At 52.5% G+C, this 10,967-nt stretch overlaps 2 protein-coding genes across 8 annotated transcripts in view; both read left to right on the top strand.

Annotated features, from left to right (window-relative positions):
- LOC115275983 overlaps positions 1 to 10,967 on the top strand; it is a 19,410-nt gene that overhangs the window by 262 nt on the left and 8,181 nt on the right. The window contains exons 2-3 of the mRNA XM_029919694.1: positions 11 to 199; positions 3,431 to 3,585. Coding sequence (XP_029775554.1) covers positions 11 to 199; positions 3,431 to 3,585 — 344 coding nt within the window. The remainder of the gene's footprint in view (positions 1 to 10; positions 200 to 3,430; positions 3,586 to 10,967) is intronic.
- SYK (spleen associated tyrosine kinase) overlaps positions 7 to 10,967 on the top strand; it is a 73,352-nt gene continuing 62,391 nt past the window's right edge. For all 7 annotated transcript variants that reach the window (XR_003902093.1, XR_003902094.1, XM_029920906.1 and 4 more), the window contains exon 1: positions 7 to 384. The gene's annotated coding sequence lies outside the window, so the exon portion shown is untranslated. The remainder of the gene's footprint in view (positions 385 to 10,967) is intronic.

The following is a 10,967-nucleotide window of genomic DNA, read 5'->3' as shown; positions in this document are numbered from 1 at the left end:
CACCCGGCAGGGCAGGTGCGCGCAGGGCCCTCGGCCTTTGGGGAACGAGGGGCAGCCTGCGTCTTCCGAGTTCAGACGGGGGTGCCGCCAGCTTTCCCCTTGAGCCCGGGGCGCCGGCCCGGCGCGGCCCTGCGGAAGCCCCTGGAAAATTCCACCGTGTTTATCGGAGGGACTCGTGTGCAGATGCTCATATGCCCGCGTAGCGCTTACTGCGTCGGCGGCTTTTCCTCCCGAAAGAAAGAGCAGTTTCGTCAAAGCCTGCAACTTTCTGAGCCACCGCGGAAATTCGGCAAGATTGCGACTTTTAACACATTTTCGTGGTGAACTAGCTTCCTTCGCCAGTGGGTGACTTGGAGAAAGAAAGGAAGTTCCCTGCAGGACAGCGTAAGTTTGAGTTAAATGTTGTCTGGGCATTATGGCTCCAAAACCTTCAACCCCGTAACTGCAAAGCTGATTCAGTTTTTGGTGTATTCGAATGTTCGAGAACTAGAAAGACTGTCATTGGAGAAGTGAGTTTGAACCTTTTTACGTTGCAAAGTGGTGCAAGTTATCTTTCTGACTAGAAGTTAGCTTGCCATTCGCTTCCTTACACCCTGGAAGTGTGGGGGATACCCTAGAATCTTCTAGGGAAAAAGAGTTTATCTTGTGAGGTTTCGGAGTTCCTGGAAGAAATGGAAATGGTTCTAGTGTCTGAAGTCTTTGTTTTAGTAAGAACAGATCTATTGCTGCTACACAGGCAGTGTTTCAATAAAATGCAACTCAATTCATTGATGTGCCCTCGCACCCCACCCCTACCCCCCCAAACTGCATAATATGCACGAATATATTTGTCTTTGAGCTCAAACGTTTAAAAACTTGTAGAGTTACGGGGTGCCTGGGTGGCCCAGTGGGTTAAGCTTCCGACTTCAGCTCACACTCGTAGAGTTATTAGGTGTTTTAAATGAGAAATCTGGCCTGTTAAAATTATTTTATCATTGTGTTCTGTCTACACCATACTTTGGATGTTTAGAGAAATGTTGCAGTAAGGTAGAAATTGATTTGTATTCTCTCTGTGGTGTGCTTCCTCATGGAGGATTTTATAAATAGTCCTAATAACTAGGAAGTTTTTAATGTTTGAAGCTAGAATAAGTGATGAGGTGTGTGTTTTCGGTCTTTTCCTTTCCTCAAGGATGAAATGGACGGAAATATAATTTTATTGCTAGATCTTTGTCTCAGAGACAACTCACTTCTTTAGGCTCATATTCAATAATCTAAGTGCAGGTCTGATTTCTCTGCTTTTTTATTTATTTTTTTTAATGTTTTTATTTATATTTGAGAGAGAGAGACAGAGCATGAGCAGGTAGGAGCACATAGGGAGGGAGACACAGAATCCGAAACAGGCTCCAGGCTCCAGGCTCCGAGCTGTCAGCCCAGAGCCCAATGCAGGGCTTGAACTCACGAACTGTGAGATCGTGACCTGAGCTGAAGTTGGACGCTTAACTGACTGAGCCACTGAGGTGCCCCTGATTTCTCTACTTTTTAAAAAAATGTTTATTTATTTTGAGAAAGAGAGAACACGAGCAGAGGCGGGGCAGAGACAGAGACCAAGAATGAGAATTTCCAGCAGGCCCCCCACTCAGTGCGACGTCCAGTGTGGGGCTCACACTCACAAACTGCGAGATTATAACCTGAGCTGAAATCAGGAGTCAGACACTTAACTGACCGAGCCCCCAAGTGCCGCCAATTTCTCAGTTTGTAAATCAAAGACTTCTTAGCAGGGTATCACTCATGCAGCGCTTAGTGTGTCCATGATTATTTTCCAAAATCCTTGTGCTAAGGGATGTTTTGGAATCCTGGATTTTCCACAATTTAGAATTCAAATTTAGAATCTCAAAGTCACCACTGAAGAAAGCATTTCTCGGACCTTAGCAAGGCCGTGTGCGCCAGGACGCCGCGGGTCAGGGCCGAGGCTGGGGTGACAGATCGCAGTGCTGCCCGTTGGGATGTCTGCACCTCCGGTGTGACTCCTCTGTGCCCCAGTGGAATAAACAGACTGTAAATAGCCATGTGTCCGTTCAGGGCAGATGCTGTCACCGCATGAGGCTCCCTATACCTCAAAACCTTATTTGTCAGAGCTTTTTTGCGTTCGACTCCTTGGTGCTGCTGTTTAATTTTGAAAATAAATTGGAATTTCTCCTGCCCAGTAACTCACATCTCTGAAATTAAACGAGCAGTTTCCCCTTCTCGGGACGTCTGAAATAGCAAGACTGAACGGAAATCGCGATGATGGCGCTCGCAGTGTAGATCCAAGCGAGTTTAGGACGTTTCAGCCTCACGGACGCACGGGCTCTCCCCACAGTGAGTTCTGACGGCCGAGGCTCTTAGATCGGGGACGCGGAGAGCATGGCCACCGCGCTGCTGAAGTGCGTTTCCTGTTCTCGTCACAGCTGCCTGGCTCTCCGTCCCTTATCTGTGCCTGAGGGATGGCATGGCACTTTTACCATCCAAGCTAATTTTTGCTTTCTCAGCTTGTCATTGTATAGATTTTTTTTTCCAACAGCCCCCTTACCTCACCTCCTCTCCCCAGCCCCCTCCCCCGGTTGCAAGTTTTGACATTTTTCTCCTGGATTTCTGGATCAGTGTCGGTGTAAATGAGTGGAGAAAAATTAGGTGTTTAGGTCCTTGAGGGAGAATCTTTTTTAATGTTTATTTTTGAGAGAGACACGGAGCATGAGTGGGGGAGGGACAGAGAGAGAGGGAAACACAGAATCCAAAGCAGGCTCCAGGCTCCAAGCTGTCAGCCCAGAGCCCGATGCGGGGCTCGAACCCACACAAGATGAGATCATGACCTGAGCTGAAGTCTGACACTTCACGACTGAGACGCCCAGGCCCCCCCGAGAATTATTATTTTTTTTAAATGCTCATGCACTGAACTTTGTTTTCCTCCTGCGACTTGAGATCATCTCAAGTTCTTTGTCGCTTGGAAAAACAGATTTTTGTTTTGTCTTGTTTTTGACTGAGGCACTGTGGAAAGATGTGTACAGAATGAGACCGAGCAAATATTAAAGGGAAAACGTGTCCATTCATTTGGATGGTCTGCTAGCAGGGGTCACATTCTCCGAGCAGTTTTGCGTGACAAAACGTTCACTTGCGTCCATTGGAAAATTGTTTGCCTTTGACCATTTCTTATGTGAGTGTTGCCTGATGAATCTTGAAAGGTGGTTGGATTGGAATCTTAAGCACAGTCACATTTAGCCAAGGCCAAAGACACCAATAGAAAAAAGGACTAATTTAGCGTTTTAAACATGGGTTTAACAAATCAAAAATGACTCTCTCTTGAGTCTTCCATTTCTGGAAACCACCAGAAATGGTTTTTGGAGGTTGCCAAGGGCTGATGGTAGGAGGAGGAAGTAAGTATTGAGTGAATATCGGTGACGCCCCGATGACTAAGGAGGGTGGACCGGCAGCTTCTCTGACGGATGGTGTCCGGTCAAGCAGCATCCAGTGTCCTGGGGTCCTTGTTGTGACACTGGGGCCCTGGCTCCTGAAGCAGAGAAGGCACCACCGCTCTGGAGGGGGCCTGGGGCCTGGCCTGGCCCACTGGATGTGAGATGCTTGATCTGACTCGGGCTGAGCCAGCAGCAGGGCCACAGGCTGGTGTCAGGGCAAGGGAGGCCCAGGCGTGCTCAGGACAGTCAGTGGGCCAGGCGGGGAAGGATGGCCGAGGGCCCAGAGCCTAGTTTTAGGAAAAGCCACCACTTAGATATTGGCTTGTTTATCTATGCTCTGTGTGGGCTACAGAGAGCATCCAAATGTCCAATGTGTGACCTTTGCTGTCCACCAATAGCTCTTTGTCATAACAGGGAAGTCCTCATTCTGTCCTGGTAGTCTGATAATTTCTGTTTCTGCCCACTTGTCAGGGAAATGTTTAGGCGTGACGGGAGTTGAGTTTGGTTTTTATTAAATTCTAATTTATAGCCATACATTCCCACCCTCTAGTGGTGTGCCCCAAAGCAATTCCTTCTAGTCTTTTTAGCCATTCCTTCTAGAATTTTCCACTGTATTTCTGACAGTAGGCTCATTTGTTCTTGTTTTTGATGTATCAGTTTTAGACAGCGTCTGCCAACTTCCTGCTCTGAGAAGGGAGCCTTCTTGCTCTCGCTAGAGTCTGACGGTGTCTCCTCAGCCCCGTGACAGGCGTCTTAGAAACCTGCCGTGGGAAGGTGGCTGACTGAATACTAACAACTCCAGTGTAACCGTTGGCGTCCACATTTTAAGTCAGTCCCCACAGCCCCTCTGTATTTGCCCTGACCCTGGTGTCTCACCGTCCGGTTGGTGGGAATGTGTATTTTCTTCGGAATGGGGAGCCCACGGCAGTTTTTTCCAGATGCCTGGCCGGGTCCCTTGGTCCCGAAGCAGGTGCCGTGTGACTTTACGTGGCCCCCGCAGGAGAGCTTCTGTGGCCCGGGCCCTGCGGTGTTGGACGGGACCCAGCTGGGCAGACAGGTGGCTGTTGTGGGCGTGGCGCCGTGGGGCAGGGGCGTGTGCGGGGAGCCCCCGGCCGTGGGATGGCTGGTTCCCGGGGCAGCTGGGGGATCGGGGCTCCTGGAGTCCCCTTTGTGAACTGATTGGCCGCCTCCTCTCTGCAAGACCCTCAGGCTTTGCCTGGGTGGAGGCGGACTGCGGGGGCTGTTTGCACCCCAAGCGCTCAGAACGCTTGGCTCTAATGCCTCAGAGTCACATCCACTGAGTATTTTATCAGCAGTGGTTGAAGGTAGGTAGGGGTCCGAACTTCCTCTCCGTTCAAGTCTCATTGTTTCTAAGCTATTGTTTTGGTCTCTGTGAATGAAATGATCCAGGCGGGGGAAGGGGGCTCACCGTGATGCACCACGGGGCCACGTGGGTCGTCCCCACACCCGGCGTGCAGCTGGGACTGACTTACCGCCACCGCCTGTCCCACGAGGGTGGCTCTGGGAATGTGTCCCCGCAGTCCGGGGTGCAGACTGCCCCCAACGGGTCACGGGTGGATAAGCATGGTTTCTTTAGTAATTTACTTTTTTATTTGAGAGAGAGTGAGAGAGAGAGCAGGGGAGAAGCAGAGAGGGAGAGAGAATCCCATACAGGCTCCACGCTCGGCCTGGAACCCAGTGTGGGGGCTCGATCCCACCGTCCTGGGATCATGACCTGAGCCGAAACCAAGAGTCTGATGCTTAACCGACTGAGCCGCCCAGGCGGAGGCCCGAATACTATTTCTGAAGTTAGTTTCTCTGACCTCCACGTTGAGAGAACCTTCTAGCGGTTTTTAAGGTGGTAAATGCAGAACGTGCACCAGTACCTGTGCGTCAGGGAGGAGGAAGAGCAGGCGTTCAGAGGGGGCGTGCCCAGCGCCCTCTGTGGGAGGGCTGCGTGGTGTGTTGGCTGCTAGCTTTCGGTCCTCTGCGCCCGTGTGTGGTTCTTAGCACCGGTGCTGTTCTGCAACTTTCTTACTTTAGTCAACACCATGCCCAGGAGCGAGTGATCACTTCCCAGCAGTGATCACTGTTTTAGTCCACAGATTCAAAAAGATGATCATTTACCGATAGACATTTAGGGTTTTCCCCCCTCATTTTTGGCATTATAACCAACCCAGCTGACTGGCCACCGCGTTTTTGCTATTGCAAACAAAGCTGCAGTGAATGCCTTTTTCCTTTCGTTTTTTTCCCCTCTTTTGCCCTTTGAATTGTGTTTCACAAACCATCCAGTGGCTCGAGAAAGGTCTTAGCCCTGTCCACCCTGTTATCAACCCTGTCTATGGAAACTGTTCTATTTCAGCAAGCTGTGGTTCGTTTCCAAGGAATACAGTTAACCCTTTATGTATTTTTTAATGATACCTTTGGCTTTTGCACGGTTTCTCACGGGTTCCTGTGTGGACGTTCTCGTCTGGCCCCAGGGCCTCTGTCTTCCTTTGGCTTCGGCTTCCTTGTTGGCTCACTTGGGGCCTTTCCTTTATGTGGGGCGAGGTTTCCTACTGTGCCTGGTTTTCCCAGAGTGCCCCAGGAGTTCGTCTTCTGAGCCTGCGTTTGTTCTGTGGCTCTTTCCTGGCCTGTCCCCCATGAGATAGGAGGGGTGAGGTGTGCACGGGGCAGGGGGAGGCAGGACCCAGTGCGGGGGTCGCCGGGGCGCTCTGTCCTTCTCGGATGTGGCCATGCCCCGCCTCTCCAAATGCATGTCTTTGCGCAGAGAGACTGCTGAGCGGGGAAGGGGGCTGGCGGGGGTGGGCTGGCACCCCGGGGCGCCCCGCCCTTGGGCCCTGTCCCAGCTCCCAGCCTGCATGTGGACTGTGGTTTCCGTGTTCAGGCTGAGCCCATCTCGCTGTCTCTTGGCGATGGCCGTGGCTTGTGATCTGCCAGCAGCGGCCTCCTCTGCTCGTGGTTATGGACTCATAGTCGGTGCGCCTATTTTAATGCTGTTTCTTTCCTTTCTCCGCCCTTATGGCTGCCACATACGCTCAAAGAGGAACTCGACCACTTCCTTTTTCTTTCTTTCTTTTTTTTTTTTTTTTTTTTAGCAACCTCAATCAGCTGATGGTCATAGCTGGGGGAGGACGTGACAGCAAGGAGGAGGAGGAGGAGAGGAGCTGGCCAGGGCAGGGCGGGATGAGGGGCCGGGGGCTCCTTCGGTGCCGCCCGCCGCCCTGGGAGCTGGGTCAGGCCCCCCCCGAGCTCAGGCAGGGAGTGTGTCCCAGCAGAGGGCCGCACCGTGGCGTCCATGCTGATTACTGGGACGTGGCCCTTCCCGGAGCGTAACTTTCTCAGAAGCACATTTAAGGATGCACAGGGTGTGAAAGGGGAAGGGACCTTGGGGGCCATCGGATTGACCTGCGGAGGTGACGTGACTTGTCTGGCCGTTCAGGGGAGTTGCTGGATTTCAGAGCCTCGAACATGTGTGTTGTGACTCCAGGACCATGATTGTCACCTGCTGCTTTTATCAGGGGTCTGCCGTCACGCATAGCAGGGGTGTAGGGTCCTGCCAAGAACATGAGGAATCCCAAGAGGCAGAAGGAGAGCATGAGCTCAGGGGGCCATGTTGTTTCTATCTTTAAAATTATTTTTAATGTATATTTATTTTCGAGAGAGAAACAGAGCATGAGCAGGGGAGGGGCAGAGAGAGAGAGGGAGACACAGAATCTGAAGCAGACTCCAGGCTCCGAGCTGTCAGCACAGAGCCCAATGCGGGGTTCGAACCCACAACAGTGAGATCATGACCTGAGCCGAAGTCAGACACTCAACCAACTGAGCCACCCAGGCGCCCCTGTTTCTATCTTTATAGCTTTGTGTTGGGAAATTGAGCCCATGCAATAGAAATTGGACCTGAATCAGTGAGAGGTTAATATGCAAACATCTGACGCTTTTACATTTTGTGTCTTTTCAACACGCGGTCAGCTCCCTTCCAAGTTCACCGTCAGAGTGAACCGGAGCCACGTGCAAGTCGGTTTGAAGGGGCACACCAACGCTACCCACACCTCGGCAGCCCCACAGGGGAAAGACTCCCCCTCTCTGTGTGCTCTCCTGCCCCGAGACTGGGAGGGGGAGTGCCAGGTGTCCTGATGGATGGAACAGAGCAGGGCAGAAAGGACTTTTCCGGCCCCGTCGTGTCCGATTGTGGCCGGGTTTGTGACACAGTCGTCTGCCAGGAGGGCGTGTGTCCTGGAAAGGAGGCAGTGCGTCAGGCAGGGAGCCCGCGAGGGAGCCCCGGTCTCTGCAGAGACGCAGCCGCCAGTCAGTCCTTCTAGCTTATCTGCTCTAAGAAGATTCTGGAAACCATGTCGTTGTCCATCGAGAGAGGAGTGGCATTCGTTTGCTGGGGTTGCCGGAACGGAGTAGCCAAGACGAGGTGGGGGCGGAGGCCGGAGCTCCAGGTGCCTGCAGGGCGGGCTGTCCTCGGACTGGTTCTCGCATCGTCTCCCTGTGTCCTCGCCCCTTCCCTCTGGGCGGGTGTCTGTGTCTTCATTTCCCCTTTTTACGAGGACTCGAGTTGTGCTGGATTAGGGCCCTCCAGGATGTCTTCATGCGAACGTAATCACCTGTGTGCAAACTGTTTCCAAATACAGCCTCATCCTGGGGTGCTAGGGGCTTAGAACCCCAGCAGAGGAATCTGGGGGACCTGACGGGTCAGTCGTCATGGGGGCCGAGGTGAAGTCTGGCCCCTCCTCACGGTGGCCTTGTACGCAGGGGTGAAGAGCCCAAGGGGACCCTCTGGGTCTGGCCTCTGAGAGGCATGGGGGCCACCTGAGGTGAGCATTGCAGACGGATGCTTCCAGAACATTGTGTCCATAGGCACCAAACGAAGCTAATCAAGTTGAAAGGCTTACGTTATCTTTTTTCTTCCACCTTGAGGTTTGGAAAGAAAAATTTTTTTAAAAACCCTTAGGGACACAGTGCAGAACAGGGGTGGTGAGGGGCGACAGGAGCCGCAGGGTGGCAGGGGCAGGGGCAGTGGGGAATCCAGCCCAAATTACAGGTGGAACATCGGGGGGAGGCACGCGCACGTCTCCCATCCAGGAAGGGAGCACGGGGCACCAGTGTTCTTGGGAGAGCTTTACTTTTTATACCAAAGTAAGTTCCAGGTTGAGCAAAGAATAAAAATATAACAGTAAGAGGGGCGTCAGGATGGCCCAGCCGGTTAAGCATCTGACTTCAGCTCAGGTCATGATCTCGCAGTTTGTGGGTTCAAGCCCCACATTAAGCTCCATGCTGACAACCTGGAGCCTAGAGCCTGCTTCAGATTCATATTCTCTCTCTCCCTCCCCCTCCCTCCCTTCCTCCCTCCCTCCCTCTCTCTCTCTCTCTCTCTCTCTCAAAAAAATATATATGTAAAAGCGAGATCATAGAAGTACTAAAAGAAAAACCGAGCTGAGTTTTTAAATAATTATGGTGTGAAATAGGATAGAAAATATGAAACCAAGAAAAAGATGAATGAGTATGATTTCCTAAAATTTTAAGCAAGTCCCTGTAGGTTTGAAAAAATATAAAAGTAAGTGGCAAGAAAAAGCCCTGTGACATAGATCCACACTCCCCGAGATGTAGGGACGACAGCCTTGAGACACAGCGGGTCCCCCCCAGTCCCCGAGGAGGAGAGCGCGGCCCGTAGAGACGTCCGTCAGGGGAGCGAACAAGCAGGTAAGAAAGCCAAGGAGCCAGAAGTGCTTGTCTGCACGCAGCACTGATGGAGGTTGTGGGGCGACGGGACACGGGCCCCGGGGGGTGCTGGCAGGGCGGCCGGGCCGTGTCTTCTGAAATTTAAAACATGCATGTGCTTTGACTCAGGAGTTTCACTTTTAGGAACTTATTACACATATAAATCGACAGAAGTGAAGCAATTGTATGTACAGTAATTCGTTGCAACAGTTCATTTTGTAATAGCAAAAAAAAAAAAAAAAAAGGAAAGGAAAAAAGAAATATGTGTCAGGAAGGGGGCAGGCGGACTAAATGGTGGTCTGTCCAGTATCGTAATGCCCTGTGGTGGTCTTTTTAAAAATGTGGATTCTTGTTTGAGCCCTGGTTGGAGCCTGGAGCCTGCTTCAGATTCTCTGTCTCCCCTCTCTATCTTCCTCTCCCCTTCTTGTACTCTGTGTGTCTCTTTCAAAATTAACATTAAAAATTTTTTTAAATTTGGAACCTCTGAAGACCAAAATAGAAAGATGTCCAAGTTATCGCTGGTGAAAAAGCAGGATGTAATATTTTTTACAGCTGGTTTGTAATGTACCAATAGAGGCTATGTTATTTACTGCACGTACACACAAGTCTGTCTGCCTGCATGTGTGTGTGCACGCACACGTGCAAATACGCTGAGTGTTCTGGAGGCAAAGGCCCCAAAGCGTGAGCAGCGGCTGACCTGGGGAGGGCAGTAAAACTGGTCTGGAGTAAGTGAAATGCGCCGTGTTCCTCTGCAGACAGGAGGTTTGGTGTTCCCTGTGATCATAATAAAAGGAGCAGGTGCACTTGAGGGAGGGCACAGGCGTAGGATGGGCCTGGAGGAGCACTGACTCAGAGCAGAGCATCCGTGCCCAGAGGGAGGGGGGGTCCTGCAGAGGCTGGCCGGACCCCTGCCCCGCGCCGCCAGCTGTGACCCAGGCCTGGCTCACCCTCATGCTTGGGCCGCCTCCACGGATTGGGATGCCGTCTGGCAGGTGGCCCTGCCTCTGGACGTCCCTTTAGGCCCCTGCCCCTTCCCCCGCCAAGTGCAGCAGCCCAGGCTGAGAACCAGTTTGTAGCATTTTATCGCCCACTGGCGCCTCTCCAGAGCCTAGCACAGCTGCCATCAAATTCGAGTGTCCCGATGCGCAGTGTACAATGCCAGGTGCGTGTGCCTTTGATGGCAGAGACTGGGCGCATCACGATGGGCTGTCCCTGCGTGTGCACCTGTGTGCCCATGTGTGACAAAGGGAGGGAGGGCCAGGGCCAGAAGCTCCCAGGGTTTCACAGCATGGACGCTCCCTCCCTCCGAACTTGTGTCACGAGGTGTGCATGTCTGGAGTGGGGACCGGAGGGGGTGACCCGAGGGCCTGAGTGTCCTCACGGTCTGACTTGTGGGAGGTAAATGCACACGACACGGGTCTCAGAGAAGGAATGGGCGCCGTGGTCAGCTAGAAGACCAGCACTGTCTACATGGGGGCAGGGCATGCTTTCCGTTTTTAAGATGACTTGTTAGCATGCTTCTAGAACCCTCTACGGAGCGGGGTGGTTTTTTCTCATGAGGACACAAATAGCTTCGCGCTGGGCTGAGAGCCGGGGGCCATGGTTTCTGGGTGTCTGTGGCTTGGCTTTGGGGCCTTGCCGGCTGCAGCCGGATGGTGACGTGAGGGCCGCTGTCACTGAGGGCCATTTGCGTCCGGGCCCCTCCCGGTGCTGCCTCTGTCCATCCACGCACACACGTGGGGCGCCGTGCTGCACTTGCCCGGCAGGCCCCCAGGACTCCTCCCCTGCGTCCGTGTTTATACTTTGTAATCC

The sequence above is a fragment of the Suricata suricatta genome, chromosome 13 (assembly GCF_006229205.1).
Source record: "Suricata suricatta isolate VVHF042 chromosome 13, meerkat_22Aug2017_6uvM2_HiC, whole genome shotgun sequence".
Classification (NCBI taxonomy): Eukaryota; Metazoa; Chordata; class Mammalia; order Carnivora; family Herpestidae; genus Suricata; species Suricata suricatta.
The sequence above is the reverse complement of the archived record's forward strand: the minus strand, read 5'-3'. Positions and strand labels throughout refer to the sequence as shown.